At 46.4% G+C, this 22077-nt stretch overlaps 1 protein-coding gene across 1 annotated transcript; it reads right to left on the minus strand.

The window, feature by feature from the left end:
- Positions 1-243: 243 nt before the first annotated feature.
- Positions 244-13226, minus strand: TNFRSF18 (TNF receptor superfamily member 18). The gene is made up of 6 exons (XM_073316787.1): positions 12962-13226; positions 9954-10097; positions 6372-6459; positions 5778-5875; positions 4592-4717; positions 244-2979 (listed from the first exon to the last, which is right to left on the minus strand). Exons 1-6 carry the CDS (start codon positions 13125-13127, stop codon positions 2837-2839), a joined length of 765 nt encoding a protein of 254 aa, XP_073172888.1. The 5' UTR covers positions 13128-13226; the 3' UTR covers positions 244-2836.
- Positions 13227-22077: the final 8851 nt, after the last annotated feature.

Below are 22077 nucleotides of genomic sequence, written 5' to 3' on the forward strand. Positions count from 1 at the left end.
TAGAAGCCAGGTGTATATGGAAGAGCTGTGTGGAGAAAACTTATTCAGTCCTATCAAGAGCACGGAGATAAATCCACCAAAAGAAGAGAATTTAAAAACGAACAGAAAACAGCCACCCAAAACCCCACAATTGTTCTGAATCTTGGCTCAATTCAGATCAGCTCCATTGATTTATTAGTCAGAGCTAATGTTTATTTTGCCTTTACAAAAGGTCACAAGAAGATTTTTTTTTTTTAAAAAAACATACATAATAAACAAAACGGCTGTCTAAAGGAAAGGCAATGCACAGAATGACAGCTTCCAAACACTCACACCTGGGGCAGCAGCAACAGCCTTTGCTTAGCTGGCAAGTTGGAACAAGGAGGACATTCACTTTAACCGTAGCAAGGGTAGTGATAGCTCAAAGCCATGAAGTGCACCAGAATATAAACTCTTTGACAAAGGCAAAGTCACCCTTTGGGGTCCGTTCCCTCTGGCTCCTCCCACTCACCTCACCTCCCACCCCAGCTGTGGGTCTGTACATTCCACAGCTGGAGCAGAACAAAACCCCGTTCTCGTCCTCGTTTTTATAATTTTGCTGATGTGATTTAGCCGCACCCGTGAGCGTCATGGTAAATGCTGGAGAATTAATGAGGAACTGGTCAAATTTCACAAGGTGGTGGGTGGAGGGTGCAAGGGTAAATAGTGCTTTTCCTGAGTAAGAATGATACTTCAAAAGGCGTTAGAGAAACATCAAATGCTTTACAAACACCAGTTATGTCACACAATGCCTCTACTACAGATATGGAAACCAAGACACAAAGAGGTTAAGTGACTTGCCCAAGGCTAGATACCAAGCCAGTGGCAGCATTAGGAGTCCAGACTTCTCATCCTGTGCTATAACTCACAATCATTCCCACCTGATTTCACTCTTACAGTTACTGCACCAAATCACAACATTCGGTAGTTCACACAAAAGGAAGCAAGCAAAATAATGTTAGAACAATAAATCCCCATAGAACTCTGCTTTGGCAGTATGAAGGTGACACACTGAAATTATGGAAAGTGTCAGTGTGAGGAATCCAATGATCCACCCAAATGATTACAGAATGTGTGATCAGGAATTGTAGAGACGTACAGAATTGCTTTCAAAATATGAGATGCCTCTGTTGAGCAGGCCTTATCAATGGGACTGCATTACATTCTTTTTACATGTCTGTACAGCTAAGGATAACACAGTTTATTATCATTTAACAGAAAAATGCAAATTTCTATTCACCATGCATTAATATTTCCAGTGCTTGCCTTAACTTATAGGCCTAACTTCATTATCTTGCCAAAAATCAGAGGAGGAAATTGACGTCCTGGTTTGAGGTAGGTGGTATTTGCATTTTCTTTGTATGAACTCTGACTCAAAACCTCATCCTGGCTCAGGGAGTTTTTAGTCATCAAGAGATTTGTCTCCAAAGTTATCGGTCTTTCCTGGAAGGGGGCAGGGGGAGGAGGGCAGGGCTAGGAAACTACATAGCACTCGGATGGTGTCAAAGAAAGACACTGAGTCTTAGCCAAAAGATCACATCCTTTGCTAATGCAAAGTAGCTCCGGTGAAGGAGATTGACCACAAAGATGAGGATTTGGCCTTTAAAATTAAGGCAGAAGGGATTCATTCTACCAGTGGTGGTACTCTATGAAAATCTGGGGTTCTAGTTTAACATAATTCAAAACTTCTGGGGCTGGATCTGCAGCTGGCGTACATCAGCGTAGCCCCACTGAAATTGCTGGTCTTGTCCATTGCACTTCTCCGGTCTATACCAGCCGAGGAGCTAGATCTTGGCGGCACAGTTTTCCCTTGGCCCTGCCCAAAAGTGCAAGTCCTGGCCTTTGTTTTGTTTAGAAGCTGGGTGAGAATTATTTACAAAGCAGATTCTTTATGGTTTGTAAATAGGCCTCAGGTTGGGTTTTTGATTGTATTTTTAATTGACTATTCCTGAAACAAAAATGGCTTCCATGGCAAAAAACAAATGTTCCCTGAGGTGTCATGGAACCCAAAACACCCCCATGTTCTCCTATCGCTAAGCCAAGGCTCTTGCTCTGCTGCAAGAATCTCTGCAAACAAACACAAGGGCCTTTGATTGTCTCCAGAGCAGGGCCCACAGACATGTTAAGTGACGTAGCCTCAGACTGGAAACTATACAGGGACAAGAGCTGTGCACTGAGATTTGCGCCATCAGCAAAAGCATCAAGGAAATCCTGTTTCCACCCGAGAGCAAAACGTTTCACAGATTCAGAGAGAGCTCCCCATTTCACCTACCAATGGAAGGCAATACGGGGCGAGTGGAATACAATATGGTTGACTGCAGTATTGCAGACTAAAAATGCTCCTTTAGCCACACTTTGCCCCCCTCACTCCCTTCATATATGTCCTACAGACACATGTGCCACCTTGGTAAAACACCTGATGAAAACTTCAGTTAAGTTCCCCAGGGACATACTCACATGGCCAGGAGAGAGGCAACTGTAGGGCCTCATGGAGAGACCCTGACACACCACGGAAATGCAGCACAGTAAGGGAGGGTCATGAGCAGAGGATGCCCAGGGGAAAATCAGAGCCAGATATTCTAGTCCCGGACTGAGTTCAGGAGGACTTGGGCTCAGAAAAGGAGGAACATAGAGCTGAGATTCTGGCTGCACTAAATGTCAGCTTGAGTTAGTGGTTCCTCAATTTCTAACACAAAATCTGTTACAAAAGCCCACTTCTTGCTGCTATGTTTAAAATTGCCCCTTTGTCCCGCTCTGCTCTACATTTGACAAGCCCAGCTCTGCTCCTCTGGCAGCAACTCTCACTCCATCTGCAACTTCAGTGTGGCCCCACACTAGGGCAATAAGAGAGTTTTCCTTCAGCGATTTTGCCTCCATGTTCTTCCTCTGGGAACTGGCAGCTGTAAGTATCTTCGACCAGGCGGCACGTCGGTGGCAGCAGAATGCTGGGATGATCAGGCTCTGTAGGGAGCACCCCCAGGGAAGGAGCAGACATTAGGGTTGCGGTTGTAAGGAATGGGAAGCAGCATTTCACGGGTGTCTGACAGGTGCACCACGTTCAGCGATGAATGAGCCTACTCTTGCTGTCCACCCGGAGATGTTAAGGTATCGTATCGCCTCAGAACTTGGAATGAGTCCAGGTGAGGCCCACAAAGATCTCAAGTGCTGCAACCGACATGGAAAATCTATACTATGCGCTATACACCTCAACACAACAGCTAGTACCTCCTGTTTTGGAATGTCTGCCGGAAAGTAGGATGCTTAGGGGACCCCCATGATAGGCCCTCAGCCAGGGATTGCCTCATTTCTGCCCTCAAGTGGATGGATCATGAGCCTTGAAAGGACACGATTGGATCGTTGTCCATAATACTGGGACAGATTCTGACTGACACTAAGAGTGTGTCTACACTGCAGAAAAACCCTTCATGGAAGTGAGTCTCAGAACCTGGGCAAAATATAGCAGGGTGTATGTTCGGGCTCTGACTTGCTCCCCCAAACACCAGGTTTCAGAGCCCAGGGTCCAGCCCAAGCCCAAACTCCACACTGTTATGGTTAGACCCGCAGAGTGACTCCCATGAGCCCGAGTCAGTTGACCTGGGCTCTGAGACTCACTGCAAGAGGGCTTTTTTCGCAGTGTAGACACTTAAGGCCCCTTTGTATTGCTCAGACTGGGTAAGGGGGCCTTGGACTGTGTGTGAATGTATTTACCTCCACTTAAGAGCCCCATTGCACTGCTACGGCACTATCTAGTGCCTTCATGCAAACGAAAATCTGACCCTCGGTGTTGGGTGGGGTCTGTTATAGGTTAAGCCTAAGTCCAGCTCAAGATTCTGAACTATATTATACTTTTAGAAGAGCGGGCAGTATAATCTTTGCTTGTTCATTCCTCGCACAGTCACACACCCTGCAGGCCACAAATACTTATGCACACAGCATAAACACACAAAACCAGCCCCTCTCCCTGCTGGTTGCTGCTGTGTAAGCAAACCAGGAAACAATGCCTATGCATCCAGAGTGTCTGCTTCAGGACACACATCACATCTATATCTACCTGGTCCCCATGCAGCTCTCCGCCCTAAGCATATTTACCTTTGCAATATCCCTCTGAGGAAGGGATGGGGAGATAAATGCACAGACAGGTTTAGGGCATGTCTACACTGCACTCAGAGGTGTGATTTTCAGCTCAGGTTGGCTACTCACGCTAGCTTTAATCTAGCCAGCATAGCTGAAAATAGCAACGAAGACTCGACAGCATGAGCTAGCAATGTGAGTACATAGCCACTGTTCCAAGTGGGTTTGCACAGCCTGCGCTGAAGGGTTTGCACACCTCTTGACAGCTTTTTTAAGCCTTGCTAGCTAGATTAAGGATCCCGTGAGTGTGCCAACCTAAGTTGCAATCACACCTCTGATTGCAGTGTAGACATAAACTGAAGTGGTTTACCCAAGGTCACATAAGAAGTCAATGGTGGAGCAGGGAACTGACCCAGATCTACCAAGTCCACAGGGCCTTAGCCACTGACCCATGCCTTCTTCCCTTCAGCTACCATGAAATAGTCCATACAGATGCACTGACCTTCAATGATGTGGAGTTTCTCTTTCTTCAGCGTCCATAAGCAAAGGTGCAGGAAGAAAGTCATCAGGATGAGAATGAATACACCCAGTGCAGTCAATATCGCCAGGATGGTGGTGTACTTGGAATCTGATGAGCAGGGGGGGATGAAATGAAATACATGGCCATGGATCACATGACCCACAGCCCAGCCCTGTGCTACAGGGAAGCCAACGCTTCCAAGGAAATGAGGGAGCAGTGTGTTAATCTACGTCTGAGTCAGACGGGGAACTAGGAAAGGGAAAACCATAGTACGGGTTATTAATCACAAAGGTCAGAACTGGCCTGGGATCATGTGTGCAGGAGATCATTGTTTTTGGGTAGCATGCATGATCTCTACATTGCTTAAACACGAGCGTCCTCCTCTCTCTGTGTTGTAATGAGGACCTAGTATGTCTCTGGCACTATCTTTCATCCATTTACTTTTGGCTTCAATGGAGTGTCACAGGGTGCAAGTCAAACCCAGCCTAGGGTTTCCCTGAAGGAACACAACATACAGTGGACCAAATGTTTACCCTTCCTGCAGCTCCAGTGACCTGGCCCAGTAGAAATTAAGATATCTGCATACAAAGGGCCTGGTGCTGCTGAGGCCCCTCAACTCCAATGATCTCTGAGAGCTGAGGGCATTCAGGACCCCATCAGAGATGCTTGGTACCTGTCAGGATGGGGGTCAATATTTTTCCCCATTAGTAACTTGAGTTTCCGGGGTCTGCTGCTAATTGACATCTGGGTGAGTGGGACCGACAACTGGCACATGGTGGGGAAGTCAGAGCAGACAGAAATTTGAATGTGGGTGATGAACTGCTAAGTTGTGTCTCTTGAGAGCGCCCTATTAAAGAGCAGCAGATGCCGGATGGAAAACTCTGATAAGCTGTTTGCTAAGGAACAGTTCTATTACCACCCCTACATTTCTCCTCCTGACCCTTTGATGGTTATTATTGTTAGCAATGTTTCATGATGTTTAAATCTGGGCTTCTCAGCAATTCATGCTGCTTCATAAATACCACAGGGAACTCAAGGGTTATTTCTTCCATGCCAAGCAACCATGATGGCACAAACCCAGGATCGGGCCTTTGTCTGGGGATCATGATCTTAAATGCCTTGAGGAAAGGAAGAGTCTGAAGTAAATGATCTGCCATCCAGGATGTACCTTGCTGCTGAACTGGGGTCACAGCTCCGAAAATGCCACATTCCACATTATGGGTATGATTTCCTGGCCTGATTGTTCGTAATCCAGAATTCTTACAGCTAAGAAAAAGGCAAAGCATTGTTAAGAACGTCTCTCTCTGTTTCTGTCCCCGGCTTCTGCCTTCTCTCCCACTCCACCTGTCTCTCTTTCCTGTATTTTTTATTTCTTTAGAGCACAACTGGCCAAATTATGGCTGCTCTGGCTGGATACACTGGACCAGTTCTGCTGAGAAGCTTGTTAAGATTCAATCCCACCCAGACCCAGTTTCAAACTGTATCCATGCTTGGGTCAATTTGTGGCTTTGACCTGAAAGTAGGTGAAAAATGTGGGTTTTTTTTTATTTCCCCAAGTTTCACTTTAAGATTGGTTGGGTACAAAACCAAAGAAAAGATTTATGTGATATCCTGCCAAGCAAAAACACCTGTAATAGTAACCCAGCAGACTCTTGGATAATTAATTACTGTGGCTTTAATTTTTTAAAAAAATTTAAAATTAACCACTTGAGGTGTGTATCATGAATATTGCCAAAGAAGAGATCTATCCATAAATACATACTTAGTCCAAGGCCTACAACAGCTGTTCAGAGTGTCAGAATAGGTTCCATTTTTACAGGGTTCACAGGTGAATTTGAAGTGATCAGTGCCTAGGAGAGAAAAGAAAGGGGATTACTTCTGGGAGGCAGCATTGCTGCATAGGAAGACAAGTATGGTCCATCTTCAAACATTTCAGAGTAAATATGGAGAATGGAGAGGAGCGCTAATAACTGATGATATCAAGAAAGAGAGGGGTTTAATGCCTATTTGTTTCAGTCTTCACTAAAAAGGTTATTGGAGATCAGATACTCAGCACAATTAATATTAACAACAAAGGAGAAGGAATGTAAGTCAAAATAGGGAAGAACCAGTAGAATATTTACATAAGTTAGATGTATTCAAGTTGGCAGGACCTGATGAAATTTTTTCTAGGTTATTTAAAGAACTAGCTGAAGCAGTCTCAGAATCATTAGCCATTATCTTTGAGAAGTCATGGAGGACAGGTGAGGTCCCAGAAGACTGGAAAAGGGCAAACACAGTGCCTGTCTTTAAAAAGGGGAACAAAGAGGACCTGGGAAATTATAGGTTGGTCATCCTAACTTCAATACCTTGAAAAACAACAAGGAGTCCAGTGGCATCTTAAAGACTAACAGATTTATTTGGGCATAAGCTTTCATGGGTAAAAAATGCATGGATCTGAAGAAGTGGTTCTTTACCCACTAAAGCTTATGCCCAAATAAATCTGTTAGTCTTTAAGGTGTCACCGGACTCCTTGTTGTTTTTGTGGATACAGGCTAACATGGCTACCCCCGATACTTAATATCTGGAAAGACACTGGAACAAATTAATAAACAATCAATCTGCAAGTACCTGGAGGACAGTATGGTTAGAAGAAATTGCCAGCATAGATTTGTCAAGAACAAATCATGCCAAATCAATTTAATTTTCTTCTTTGACAGGGTTACTGGGCTAGTGGACAGGTGGGAAGCAATAGACATACTATACCTTAATTTTAGTAAGGCTTTTGACACAGACCCACATATTCTCATAAGCAAACTTGGGAAGTGTGGTCTAGATGAAATGACTATAAGGTTGGTGCACAATTGGTTGAAAGACTGTACTCAAAGAGTAGTTATCAATGGTTCACTGCTAAATTGGAAGGGAGTCGTACAGAGATCAATCCTAGGTCTAGTACTATTCAATATTTTCATTAATGGCTCAGATAATAGAGTGGATAGCATGCTTATAAGATATGCAGATGACACCAAACTTGGAGAGGTTGCGAGTACTTTGAAGGACAGGATTAGAATTCAAAATGACTTTGACAAATTGGAGAATTGATCTGAAATCAACAAGATTAAATTCAATAAAGACAAGGGCAAAGTACTTCACTTAGGAAGGAAAAATCAAATGCACAAATACAAAATGGGCAATAACTGGCTACGTGTTAGCTCTGCAGAAAAGGATCTGGGGATTGTAAGGGTCACAAACTGAATATGAGTCAACAACGTGATGCAACTGTGAGAAAGGCCAATATTCTGCAGTGTATTAAGGGGAGTGTGGTATGTAAGACACAGGAGGAAATTGTCCACATTAGGAAAGATGTGGACAAATTGGAAAGAGTCCAGAGGAGAGCAACAGACATGAGAAAAGGTTTAGAAAACCTGATCTATGAGGAAAGGTTAACAAAACAGGGCATATTTAGTCTTGAGAAAAGAGGACGGGGGGGAGAGGGTCTTCCAATATGTTAAGGGCTGTTATAAAGAGGATGGTGAACTATTGTTCTCCATGTCAATTGAAGTAATGGGCTTAATATGCAGCAAGGGAGATTTAGGTTAGATGGTAGGGAAAACTTTCTAACTCTAAGGGTAGTTAAGCGCTGGACTAGGCTTCCGAGGGTGCTTGTGGAATCCCCATCACTGGAGATTTGTAATAATTGGTTGGACAAACACCTGTCAGGGATGGTCTAGGTTTACTTAGTCCTACCACAGGGCAGGGGGCTGGACTTGATGACCTCTCAGGTTTCTTCCAGCTCTGCATTTCTACGACTTGGGGGAATGGGATGAATGTAAGAAAGGAGCACTTTAAGATGGACATTAGGAGAAACCCCTGAGGAGGGAGATCCATTAGATTGTAGACTAGTCCCCTAAGACGAGGTAGTGGGAGCGCTATTGTTTGGGATGTTGTAGAGAGAAAATGAAATAACACTTCATTTCGGGTCAAATGTAATGTTTCGTTTCCATCATTTCAAAATGTTCCATTCCAATTTTGACCTTCCCTCCCACCCCTTTTTTAGTCTAAATGTTTAGACTTAAGAAACCAAAATGGGACATTTTGAAAATTTCAAAATGAAATCAATGCATATCTTACACTTGACTTTAATGGGATTTGAATCAGCCCCCTCCTAAAATCCACCTGTTTGTTTGGGCCCCATCGCTATAATTTCTGAGCACATCTTGCATATTTACAGAGCCATCAGGTCAACCCACCCTGCGAGATAGGGAAGTATCATTATCTTTCTTTTATCCATAAAAAATAAGGCAGTGAGAGATTAAATGTTTTTCCCGCCAAGGTCTCCCGAGAACAGGACCGGCTCCAGGCACCAGCGTTCCAAGCAAGTGCTTAGGGCGGCCGTCAGAAAGGGGCGGCAGAGTTTCCGCAGTGGCGGCAATTCGGCGGCAGCTTATCCGTTCCACCATCCACGGCGGCAATTCGGTGGCGACAGGTTTTTTCACAGCTTGGGGCGGCGAAAACGGTAGAGCCAGCTGGCCCTGCCCAAGAAGCCTGCATGTCGCTGAGCTGGGACTCGAGTCCACATCTTCTAGGTCTCAGGCCAATGCCTCAACCACAACACCACCCTATCTCCCCATTGTTAAACTATGATTGGCTGCTAAATTAAAACCTGCTATTCCACCTTTTTTTCATCTATTCTGGTTTTTTAGTTCCCTTTTCATTTCCCTTCTTTGCATACTCGCTGTTATGCTCCAGAGCTGTGCAAAATATTAGCAATTAGATTTGAAACCTGGTACTTCATGAAATTGGATCCATGTAATGACCCCTCCCCTCCAACCCCATGCATTTGGTTGGTTTACAATCAGAAAGAGGACTCTTTTGGAGTGAAATCCGGCCAAATTTTCACTCTGTCCATTCATCATTTTTATATTACGCTCCTCAGTGTAATTGCTGAACACACAAAGATGATCTTATTATAGAGTAAAATACTAGAGACGAGTTTTTGCAGTGAAATGTGAAGAATTTTGACATTTTGCCTGTTTGGCTGCAAAAAACACATCTTTTGAGGTAAAATTTTCACAACTCCCCTCCTGCCCTGCCATTACCATCATTTTAGAACTGCAAAGTAGCCCAGAAAGAGCTAGCAAATAATTTTTTTCTTTTTTTTTTTTCAGGATCTGAATTGTTTTCTTCATGGACTTCAGCCACTTCGAAGCTGATGGTTGGCTTGCTGAACCATCTCCTCCTTACCACCGGGCAGCTTCCAGAATGCACCCGTGTAGAGGACGTATGTACAATGTCTGCTGACTGACGCCCCTCCCCACCTTCATGGAGCTCAACTTGACAGACTCATTTGCATTCCTATAGTTACCTGATTTGTTCAGCTCCGTCCCCGCCTTGCACTGAGGGAGTGGCCTGCAGGTCGTACATGGAAGATTACTACACTGGTACCCAAGACTACACTTACAGGTCGGTTTCAGGATGTCAGGGCATGGATCCGAAAGGCCGAGTGTCACTAGGAAAGCAAAGAGTTAGACTTGGTATAACAGAGACCAGAAACTGGCTCTTGCTATTTAACCATGGGCATTACTGGGTGATGCTGGAGAACCTCCTTCTAGGCAGGAGGGTGCCTCTGGGAAGGATATATAGACATGGGGCCAAACACTCTCTCAGTTACGCGGGTGGAAATCCAGAAGGACTCTGTTTCAGTCAGTGGGGTGGCACTGAGGTAAACTGTGGAGAATCTGACCCACTGTGACTCCTCCAGCACACTGGGATTCCTAGAGCCAAGTATGTTGTTAGGGTAGGTGAACCCTGGGGCCAAAGGTAACCCCCAGAAGTCCCTGGCTGTCCCCACCTTTAATGGAAAATGCAGCCAGAGAGTCCCAGCATGCAATGCATCATATTACAAATGCAGGCAGTTGCAGTCCACTGGTACTTACTGCAAATTTCAGGCCTCAGTACTGTGAGGTGATGGGTGCTGCATGACCAAAGGGAACACCGCACAGGAACGGGCTCTGCGTTCAGCCCTTGGGCTTCCAGTCTGTTGGCGAAGCCCTGCATAGTCGGGCAAAGCCCTGTGTCAGAGGGCTGCCCGCAGGATTCCAGACCACCAGTGCCATAGTTCTCATTCCCTGCCCCTCCCTGGCATTCAGACATTTGCTTCCAAAATAAATTCACACAGAGTCAAACCAGAGAGCCAACCCCCTCTGCCTTCCAAATTGGGAGAAGCTCAGCTCCAAATCTAGATCTGAACTCCACAACTCGTTCCCATCTCTAATTTTTGACACCCTTTAAAACAAAACGGAACAGAAAAATGAATGATGAGAGACTCCAGAGGTCATCAAAATGAAAGACTGATCACATAAGCTAGGGCCAGGGCTTGTCACACCAGGCCCAAGGGGGCTATTTAGAGGAAAGAGAATTGCATGTTTGCCCAGCAGTTGGGTAACATCAAGGGCGAAACAGGGAAAGTACAGATTAGTGCAACAGGACGTCAAACAAAAAGGTGTGTGGCAGCGGTCAGGCATCAGCGATTTCCTGAGCTGATGCTGGAATGTACAGGAGGATTCACCTGATACTCCTCAATTCACCTGTCACTCATTGGCCCCTTTTATTTTTTCAATTCTTGGATGGTTTGGAGCAAAACTAATGGAATTACTTCAGCATGTAAAGAAAATGAGCTGCAGGAACAAAGAGAGATTAGAATACTTTGTTCTGTACATAAAAAGCCTGTGAATTACGGGCTACTAATGAACCATTCCTGACCACCCTCAATTTGCAGCCAACTCAAGTCACTCAGCACCTTGTAGGATAAAGGCCCTGGGGTGGGCTGAGCTGCCATTGGCTGGCCTGAGGTTACCCACCTCTTTCGTCTGAATTTTACCTTTGGTGAACGAGGCTGGATTGGCAAACTGCCCTGGGGACCTGAAACCCTCCATGCACAGAACAGGGGCAGCATGGACAGCAACTGCAAAGCAATCTCCCCACACGCTGCCCCACCAGTGTGTCTCAGCGCTGCCCTGGGGCTGACGGGGAATTTAGTCTCCATGGCCCACTCATTTTGTGACCTCTCTGCTGAGACAGCCAGCTCAAAGGTGTGACTGGCTGCGGTGGATGTGTGAGACTGGGAAAGTGTGCTGAGACTCAGTGACTCACTTAAAGGCTAGGGTGGGGTGGGACAGGGGTACTTCACTGTGTGCGAGCATCACACCTTTATACTTGTCCGGAATCTGACCTCACAGTCACATAATGTAACAAAACCCTTGTCTAGGCAGCAAAATTGCCTGCGAGAAAAATGGAACACCACAGCTGATAATGTTGCCATTTCTGTATGAGAACAGCATTTGCTGTTACACCATCTAGGGTAAAATTTACAATGGCTTCCAACACTTGTGCTTCCAAGCATCAGTTGATCAGCAGTTGTGTGTATTGCGCAATTAACTGCTCTGAAGCATACAACATTGGCCACTGTTATAGACATGATACCAGACCAGAAGAACCTTAGATGTGGTGTGGCAATTTATAGATATTAAAGATAGAAGGGACCATTGAGATCACCTGGTCTGACCTTTATAAGACAGGCCATAGAACCTCACCCAGTAATTCCTGCATCAAGCCCATAACTTCTGAGTGAGCTGCAGCATATCTTTTAGAAAGACATCCCATCTTGACTTCAAGACTACAAGTGATGGAGATTCCACTACATCCCAATTTCATTCTTCCATGAACATCCTAAGACCTGTATACAGTTTGGAATGACCCTGAGCCTCTGGGCCTGGGTCCCTATTACCTTGCACCTTTGGTTGTCATTTAGGCCTGTGCAAAGCATTATGATTTAGTGGCATTTGACACCCACTTTGCAAAGGCGTGAATAGCAACACCAGGGGCAAGGCTGGGGGAGAATCCAGCTCTCCAACTTTTGGTCCCACAAATTAGAGCATTTCTAGCTCAAATGCAGAGGATGCAACTACCCTGCTGGCTGAGAGATCTGGCAGCGAATCCTAATGAGAGCTGGGCGTGGCCAGCATGCTCGAAACAAACCACCCCTCAGCTTTGGGATGGTCCTGCATCCAAAGCCAGATCCAAATTTTGCAGCCTGCTCTTTCCTATCCCTGCAAAGAGACAACCCAAATCCAGAGAGCCCCACACTGGCAACCTTTGGGTGCCAGCAGGTTCAAAAACAAGAACACAAATCTAGTCTGAATTTTGCAGCTCAGGCCCCTCTCTGATAACAAGAAGGGGGAAGCCCCTGCTTCTTCTTTCCTTTGCACACACTGCTGCTCCTGTCACACTGAAGTTTGCCTTCCCTATGTTTATTGATTCTGTGGTCAACATGCAATGTGGACAAGACAGAGGAACCTTCCCTCACCCCCTTACCTGAGCTGCACGTGATGCAGTTTGTAATACCCTCCTTGGTCACCACTTTGAATTCATCATTGGAGCACTCGGTCGCCAGAGCCATCTCCACCCGCAGCCACAGGTCCATCAACAAAACTAAGCAGATCCCCTGCCTGGGGAGACAGAGTCTTCTTTGCTTGGCCATATCTCAAGCTGCTCTCCCTGTGAGTTGCTACAGCTCAGGTACCTTGGCTGGGCTTATTTCAGCTCTGCCCCTGCCAAGCGCCTCCTGTCTCTCTGATGCTTTCTGAACTGGCAGAGCACTTTTTTTAATGTATGGCTACCGCCTACATGTGGTTTTCTTCCTCTACGCACAGTTTCTGTTTCGAAGGGGAGGGGGCAGGGAGAAAATTGACGCATCATCAAAGCTTTGTATTTTGACGCAGTACAAACTAGCTGGAATTGCTACTAAGGACAGGGTTAAGGGGCCACTCACAAAGGACAGCAGTAAGGATGGAGCATCCTGGAAGCAGCAGGAGGACATTTTCAAAGGGGCTTGTCTACACTTGCAAGTTAACTTGGATTAAAGAAGGGTTTGAATGTTCAGCTATTCCAGAATCCCTCCTTGGGTAGATAACCCTGGGGAGTCCAGGTTTTCAACCTCCATTGCATTCAGTGGTTGATGTTTTGTGGATCATTCAGACCAGTAAGAGGTTCTGTCACCACCTGCCTGGTAACTTTTGGTACCTTAGTGCTGTATTGCTGTGCTATGTATGACTCAGAGCCTTGATCCCAGTAGCCAGCCTACAAGCCTAAAGGTCTCACCCTAGCTTCCAGCAGCCCAGTTACTCCTTGCATGGTGACCTCAAAAGCCCTTCCAGTCCTGAGTCTCCCCAAATCCGTTTTCCGGAGTTCTTCACTACCAGACACTGGGATTTTACTCCTCTGGTTTGTCACCCCCGAAGGAGTGAAATCTGCTCCCCAGTTATCTGTTCACTTTGGGACACACACACCATGCAGCACAACAGAGACTTGTCTGGGCTAAAATTATACCAAAGGTTTATTTTAATAGAAAAACCACCGATCCAAAGAGGAACAAGTAAGGCGAAGCAAGCACATCCAAGTTACACAGAAAAGCAATGTAAAGACACAACCTCAAGTTTTACAATTATAGATTAGATAAAAATGCCTCTTCTAGTGCAAATTACCTATTGCCTTTGCTCAGTTTCCCAGCGTGCCCCTTAGCCCTAAGTGGGGATCCAGTCTTCACAGACAGCTCCCCACCTTCAAGACGGTCCCTCGGTTCTAGATACCCTTCATGTCAAACCCCTTTCCTTTTAACTGAGTTTGCAGATTTTTCTGAAAGAAAGAAAGAAAGAAAGAAAGAAAGAAAGAAAGAAAGAAAGAAAGAAAGAAAGAAAGAAAGAAAGAAAGAGGGAGAAGTTCCCCCCGTTCTTAGTTTTCCAAGACTGGGATTTTCTGTTCAGTTTCAAGTTTTTTCAGTGTTTTCCCAATAATCGGAATGGTCCTTCACTTGTCTTTTTCTAGGTTGTACAATGCTAGGTGCTTGGAACGAGTCTTCTCTAGCTGGGGAGGCAGGCTGACCACCTTCCTGCCTTGCTGACCATCTCCCTGTTGTGAGGTGGAGCTGCAGGTTGCAGCACGAATTATGAGCACAGTTTTATCCCTACACAAATACATCAATTCACAACCTCACTCTGTCTACGCATCTCAAAGGACCACCACATTCAGAATATTACGTCCTTTCCTAAAAGGCCTTACTTGACATTGTTTTATATATAATATTGTATTCAACCAGTTGGTTCAATTGTTTACTCTCTGGGGTGCAGACCCCCTGTTCTCCTCTTGGGGTGTCTGGACCCTGACCATCACACCAGGTTAGCAGGGAGGAGGCAACATATCAGGACAGATGGGCCCATTGGTCTGATCTAGGGTGAGGGATGATACTGGGCTAGACGGACTCCTAGGTCTGATCTGGCCCATCATATTTTGTGTTCCATCATTTAATTCCAGGAGAGCTTGATGTGTCTCTGAACCACAACATGGATTTCTCTTGGGGAAGGTAACACAAACTTTGGGCTCTCCCTCCCCTGTCCATCTCCACAAGGGAATCACTCATATGTGAATCCTTCTGTGTTATCCAGAGAGAGAATTTCCAGCTGCTCAGAGTCAGACACTTTCTGTGGCAACAGAGTCCTCCCTGGGGCCCCAGGGCAGTTTGGGGCCAGCGTTCTCTGGGCCCGGGCTGTCACCACTGCCCCATCCCTTTCTTCAGGCAGTGGCTAATCAGTAGATCCCACCGGTCTGTGGACCAGGCTCCCTGAGTCTGTGAAGTTCTATATTCATAGAATAAAGAGGAATGGAGGATGTATTGAATCACTCATTTGACTAACATGCTTTTAGACTAGTCAAGTAGCTCTAACTTGGGAATCTATTTATTTATTGCAAAGAGACACAGGCTACAAATCCCCACGTTTGATAAATAAATGTAAATGAATTGAGTAAAGTTATACCAAAACATTCTCGTTGTAGGAATTCCCTTCTGTTTCACACAATCTCTAATTCATTATCGTACCTGCTTCTAAGCTCACATAAAAGCCTTCAGAGACTTTCTAACCATTGCATTCCTAATCATTGCAGACCAAGCTCAATAATACAGCATTTCTGATTCAGTTTGTGCTTAGCGTTACAGACGTCTCCGAACTCTGGACTAGAAAAGTCTTAAATTACTGTCCACTTCCTTAACCACCACAGGCCAGGTCCTGAGCTGGTGCAAATCAGCGTAGCTCCAGTGAACTCGAGGAAGTTGAGTCCATTTACAATTGCTGAGGATCTGGCCCCAAAGTGGTAATTTTCAACCCAGCAGCTGCTCAGGGAAGTGTCTGTGAGATGCTCTCTCGCTCTCTCTCTTTAAAAGTGCTGCACTATATGCTATATGGAGTGCTCCAGAGAAGCACGAAACAACCTTTTCTGTTTCAAAGGTGGTGGAAGTTACCAGGGGGGCAGCCAATTTAGACTTGATTCTGACCAGCAGGGAGGAAATTGGTTGTGAATCTGAAGGTGGAAGGCAATTTGGGGGTAAGTGATTATAAAAGCTATTCAATTCTAGTTCATTCTAAGGAAAGGAGTGAGAACAGCAGAATACGGACAATGGTCTTCAAAAAAGCAGATTTTAGCTAACAGACTACTGGCAGGTAAGGTTCCCATGGGAAGAAAATCTAAGGGAAAAAGGAGTTCAGGAGAGCTGGCAGTTTCTCAAAGAGATAATATTAAAGACTTAACTACAAACTATCCCATTACAAAGCAAAGCACAGGAAGAATAGTAAGAACCCAATATGGCTCCAACAGGAGCTCTTTAAGGACCTAAATATCAAAAAGGAATTTTAAAAAAAGTGGAAACATAGAGAAATTGCAAAGGAGAAATGCAAAAGAACAGCACAAGCATGTAGGAACAAAATCAGAAAGGCTAAGTCACAAAATGAGTTATACCTAGTAAGGGACATAAAAGACAATAAGAAGAGGCTCTTTAGGGCCAAGAGAAAGAAGAAGGAAAGTGTAGGCACTCTATTTAGCAGGAAAGGAGAACTAATAGCTGATAACATCAAGCAGGCTGAAGTGTTTCATGACTATTTTGCTTCAATCCTCACTAAAAAGGTGAATGGTGCCCAGATACTCAACACAATTAATATTAACAAAGGGGTAGGAACATAAGACAAAATAGGGAAAGAACAGGTTAAAGGCTATTGAGATTAGTCAGACATATTTACGTCAGCAGGGCCTGGTGAAATTCATCCTAAGGTATTTAAGGAACTAGCTGAAGCAATTTCAGAACTATTAGCAATTATCTTCAAGGAATCCTGGAGGCATGGGTGAGGATTATAGAACAAACATAGTACTTATCTTTAAAAGGGGAACAAAGAGGCCCCAGGGGATTATAGACCAGTCAGCCTAACTTTGATATCTGGAAAGATACTGGAATAAATTATTAAACAATCCATTTGTAAGCACCAGAAGATAATAGGGTTATAAGGAATAGCCAGCATGGGTCTGTCAAGAACAAATCATGCCAAACCAACCTAATTTCCATCTTTGACAGGGTTACCGGCCTAGTGGATAGATGGGAAGCAATGGACATGATGTATCTTGATTTTAGTAAGGCTTTTGACACAGTCCCACATAACATTCTCACAAACAAACTTGGGAAGTGTGGTCTAGATGAAATGACTATAAGGTTGGTGCACAATTGGTTGAAAGACCGTACTCAAAGACTAGTTATCAATGGTTCTCTGTCAAACTGGGAGGGTATAATGTTACAGGATTGCAAGTACTTTGGAGGACAGGATTAAAATTCAAAATGACCGTGACCAATTAGAGAATTGGGCTGAAATCAAGAAGGTTAAATTCAATAAAGACATGGGCAAAGTATGTCACTTAGGAAGGAAAGATCAAATGCATCACTAAAAAATGGGGAATAACTGTCTAGACCGTAGCACTGCTGAAAAGGATCTGAGGGTTATAATGGATCACAGACTGAATATGAGTCAACAATTGCATGCAGCTGGGAAAAAGGCTAGTATCATTCTGGGGTGTATTAACAGGTGGTCATATGTAAGACATGGGATCTCATTGTCCCATTCTACTCAGCACTAGTGAGGCCTCAGCTGGAGTACAGTGTCCAATTTTCGGTGCCACACCTTCGGAAAGATGTGGATAAATTGGAGAGAGCCCACAGAAGAACAACACAGATGATAAAAGGCTTAGGAAACCTGACCTATGAGGAAAGGTTAAAAAACTGGGCACGGTTAGTCTTGAGAAAAGGGTGAGGGAGCAACTCAGGATGGTGATCAATTGTTCCCCATGTCCACTGAAGGTAGGACAAGAAGCAATGGGCTGCAGTAATCTGCAGCAAGGAAGATTTAGATTAGATATGAGGAAAAGGAATCTCCTTCCTTAGAGGTTTTTAAGGTCAGGCTTGACAAAGCCCTGGCTGGGATGATTGAACTGGGAATTGGTCCTGCTTCGAGCAGGGGGTTGGACTAGATGACCTTCTGGGGTCCCTTCCAACCCTGATATTCTATGATTCTATGAAAAGCTTTCCAACCCTCAGGGTAGTTAAACTCTGGCATCAGCTTCCAAGGGAGATTGAAGAACCCCCATCATTGGAAGTTTTTAAGAACAGGCTGAACAAACACCTGTTAGGGATGGTCTAGGTTTATTAGGTCCTGCCTTAGCACAGGGACTGGACTTGATGACTTCTTGAGGTCCTTTCCAGCCCTCCATTTCTATGATTCTATGTTCTACTCAGATGGTGATGGACACGGCATGAAAACATAGATACAATGGAACAAAGTGTCTCCCTAGGATACTTATAGAGCCCCGTTATCTCAGCACCTCAATGTCTTTCCTGTATTTATCCTTACAACCCCTCTGTGAGGTAGGGAAGTGCTAATATCCCCATTTTACAGATGCGGAGCTTAGGTCCAGAGAGACTAAGGAAAAGAGAGACTTGCTCAGAATTTCGCAGAAAGTCTGTGGCAGAGCAGGGAATTGAACCTGGGTCTAGCCTCAACCACTGGCCCATCCATCCTCTGCTAAGAGCATTAAACTTAGCTGTCTCTTGCAGAACCACAGCTTTGCAGCACCAGCACAGGGAAGTCATGCAGAATGTGACGGCTAACCACCAGCCCACACAGTTTCGATTCCAAATGTTATCGGGAAGCATAAGCATGCGCTGCTTTTGTCATCTGCTTCCTTTCTCTCCCCCTGCCTTTCTCTTCCCATTACAGCTTCTTTCTTGTGCTTGAGGGTCCTCTGCCTTGCACTTTGTGTGGTCACGTTATAGGTGCAAACTGCGGGCAAGGTGGCTTTAAAATGCTTTCTCCAGACAAGGGAGAGGAGAATTCTGAGGCAGTTTTTCCATGGGTGACCACATCAGTTTCCAACAGTGACCACACCAGCGTCAGGGCCCACAGTGGGAGTTTGGTGCTAGCGAACGGTGCCAGGTTGACAGCCCTCGAGACTGACGTAGTCTTCACTAGAGAGCAGACAAACCACAGGTAACATGGGGCAAATGCATGGGTTAATACACCCCAGTGTGCTCTCCCCATCTTCTGATAGAGGCAATCTTTTGCCTCTCTGCTGTCACTACAGAGAGGGAGTAAGCTGGGCCATTGCCCTAAGTGAACAACATCATTTATTATTCCTATTAGCACCAGAGCACCTAGTAGCCACAGGACCCCATTGTGCTCAGCGCTGCATGAACACAGAACAGAAACAGTCCCTGCTCTAGGGAGCCTACAATCTAAACAATATTCAGGGAAGTCCAATGGCCTGTCATACAGACTAGTGGTCCCTTCTGGCCCTATAATCGATGAATCTATGAGTCTAGATGGGAGGCTGGAGTGTAGCTGGCTTGCTCAGCTGCCCTGGGTGTAGGGGAGAGAGTGGGGATTTCCTTTGTCCCCTATTACATCAAACAGAGTCAGCCACAATGCTTGCGCTACATGAGTGTAAGGACAGCTAGAGACGAGTCGGGCACTCCACTCCCACAGCGGGCACGGGGCATTGGGTCTGCGGCCAAAACCTCTCCATGGCATCTCTAGGATGCCGCGGCTGGGGGCAGCGGGTCTGTCCATGTCTGCCGCCCTGCAAGATCCCTTCAGCGAAGGCCCGGGGACACCACAGCCAGGAGCTGTGTAAACATCGCCGCTTCCCTGCTCCCTCAGGGGTCTCCACAGAACCCTGCCCAAACTCCTCGCCCACGGTACGTGGCGCTCACTCTGGAGAGGGTTGAGGAGGGGGAGTCTCCTCTTGGGTTGTTCCAATGTCCTGGTCAGGAGCGTCGTGGGGATCAGAGCAGGGCACTGACGGGCTCAGTAAGTGCTGCTCCAGAAGAAGGCATGTTGACTCCCGGGCCTCACGTCAGCATTCCCCCACTCCACTCTCCCCTTGGGCTGGGCTACATAACCCATTATGTAGCTCTGCGTCCGTGGCAGAGAAGCACCCACCTGCTCTAACAACGCGCGCCGGGCCGGGTGCTCCCAAACAAACCCTCCCCAGTTGATGCCATGTCGGCACTGGGAGCAGCCGCCCCGTCACCTCTTTGACTCGGCTCTGTGGCTGTGGGGTGTGGGAGGGAGCAGGGGCCGACCCCTGGCAGAGGCCCTGCCTTCCCCTTCCCTTGCAGCATGAGCTGGGTCTCGGCCTGCGTCCCTGGGCTTCCTCTTTGCCCGCCGCTCAGAAGGCGTCTAAGCTGCCACAAGTACTCCTTTACTTTTTGCGGATACAGACTAACACGGCTGCTACCCTGAAACCAGAAAGTAAAATGTTTACATGCAAACCAGATGCCCTCATCCATCTCTGCAGTGCGACGCCTCTGGGAAGTGAAACGGAGAGCAGCAGCCCTCAAGAGGCGGCCTGTGGGCTGGGGGTGAGTTCAAAGCAACAAGCCACGTCACCGGCAGCACTGTGGGCTGATGTCAGAGATGGGCTCCACGCTGGGGAGTCACGTGTGGGTGGGTGGGTGCCTGGGGAAAAGCCACAGCGCGGAGAGACCCTTTCCTGAGAGCCGGGACGAGTGGCTTTGTTGCCAACCCCCCAGCCCTGCCGCTGTGGCTTTGCTCTGCATCCCCACAGCACTCTGCCCACGCAGACACGCTGCTTAACAGGCCCTAGAGGAGCCCTGACTGCTGAGCCAAGGGGAAGTCCACTGGAGTTGCAAGGGCTCGACACCTCTCAGCAGCAGACCCTGGAAGCCACCACAACAAGGCCACTATTCTTCTGGACTAGACGGGACTCCCTCCAAAGCGGCTTTATAATCTGCCGGAGGGGCAGCAAGCTAGGACAGATGCTCTCGTGGCTAAGCCACAGAACTAGGAGTCAGGAGACACAGGCTCTATTCCAAGTTCTGACACTTAGGCAAGGCACTGTATCGCTCTGTGCCTCAGTTTCCCCATGTGTATAAAGGGGGATGATAATAATAATTCTAGCCAGTCTCCAGGAGAACCCAAACAGACAGGAGCTAGGGAGGGGTTAAAGGTTTCCAGTTAAATTAGGACAGACCAGGACTTTCACTCAAAACTCAAACCAAAGATGGACCCTTGAACCATGTCTAGTTTGCCCTTTTCTTACAGGAACCGTAACCACTCTTCTTCCCTGAGGCGTGAGCAGCACCCTGTCTCCTTCTTCTCCTCAGTGCACTAAGGATTCTTCATCCCCCAAGCGGCGCATGCAGGACATGGAACAGACCCATGAGTGTTGGAGCTGTGTTTTCCTGCTAGCCCTAGAACTACCAGCTTAAGGCTGTGACCTGACCCGGCAGAACAGCAATGGACTTGCGAAAGCAGGCTAGTACTGAACGCTACAGATGGGAGACAGCTAGGCTAGGCCCAGCAATGATACTGCTGCAACGCATGCTGGCTAATGACTGGAGTTGGCCCCAAGCCCCAGTGTTGAAGAGGTGCTTGCTTCTGGGGTTACAGTTCAGTCCAGGATAGGTGCATAGATTTTAAAGTCCAAAGAAGCCAGTCCAGCGGCTCTCAGCCATCGACGTACCAATCCCACGTCACCACAGAAACAAGCCTCAGGACTACTTCTCCCATCTAACAAGTCAAGTTCGGTCTTTGGAGGCTGGCCCATGAATCTAACCTCTCACCGCAGCGCACCCTAGAATCTTAATGTCATACACAGAGCCACTGAGGGACCTGACGGGTCTGAGGAGAAAAGGTCTCACATGAGAGAGGTGAGAAAGATGGCAAGTAGCTACGTGTGATGCCCTGGGTGTGGCAGACCTACCCCAAGGTTGTGTTAATTCCTGGGCTTTATGGCCTCTTACATTCAACATGGAAGTTTACCTGCTGTATTATCAATTCATGGTATCTCTCATAATGCAGTAAACCAGAACCACCTTCGTGCCTGCCACACAGGTTCACAACATACACAACATCTGCAGAGGTCAGTGGGAATTATGGGTCTGAGCCAAAGCCCAGGGAAATCAACAGGAGTCTTTCCTCTGACTCCAAGAGGCTTTGGATCATGGCCCACGTACACAAAGGGTTTGCAAGACTGGGCCCTACTGCTGCGAACACGGAGAGGATTTCGCAGTGTTGTACACTGACAGCTTCCTAAAGAAAAAC

Source organism: Lepidochelys kempii, chromosome 18 (assembly GCF_965140285.1).
Source record: "Lepidochelys kempii isolate rLepKem1 chromosome 18, rLepKem1.hap1, whole genome shotgun sequence".
NCBI lineage: Eukaryota > Metazoa > Chordata > Testudines > Cheloniidae > Lepidochelys > Lepidochelys kempii.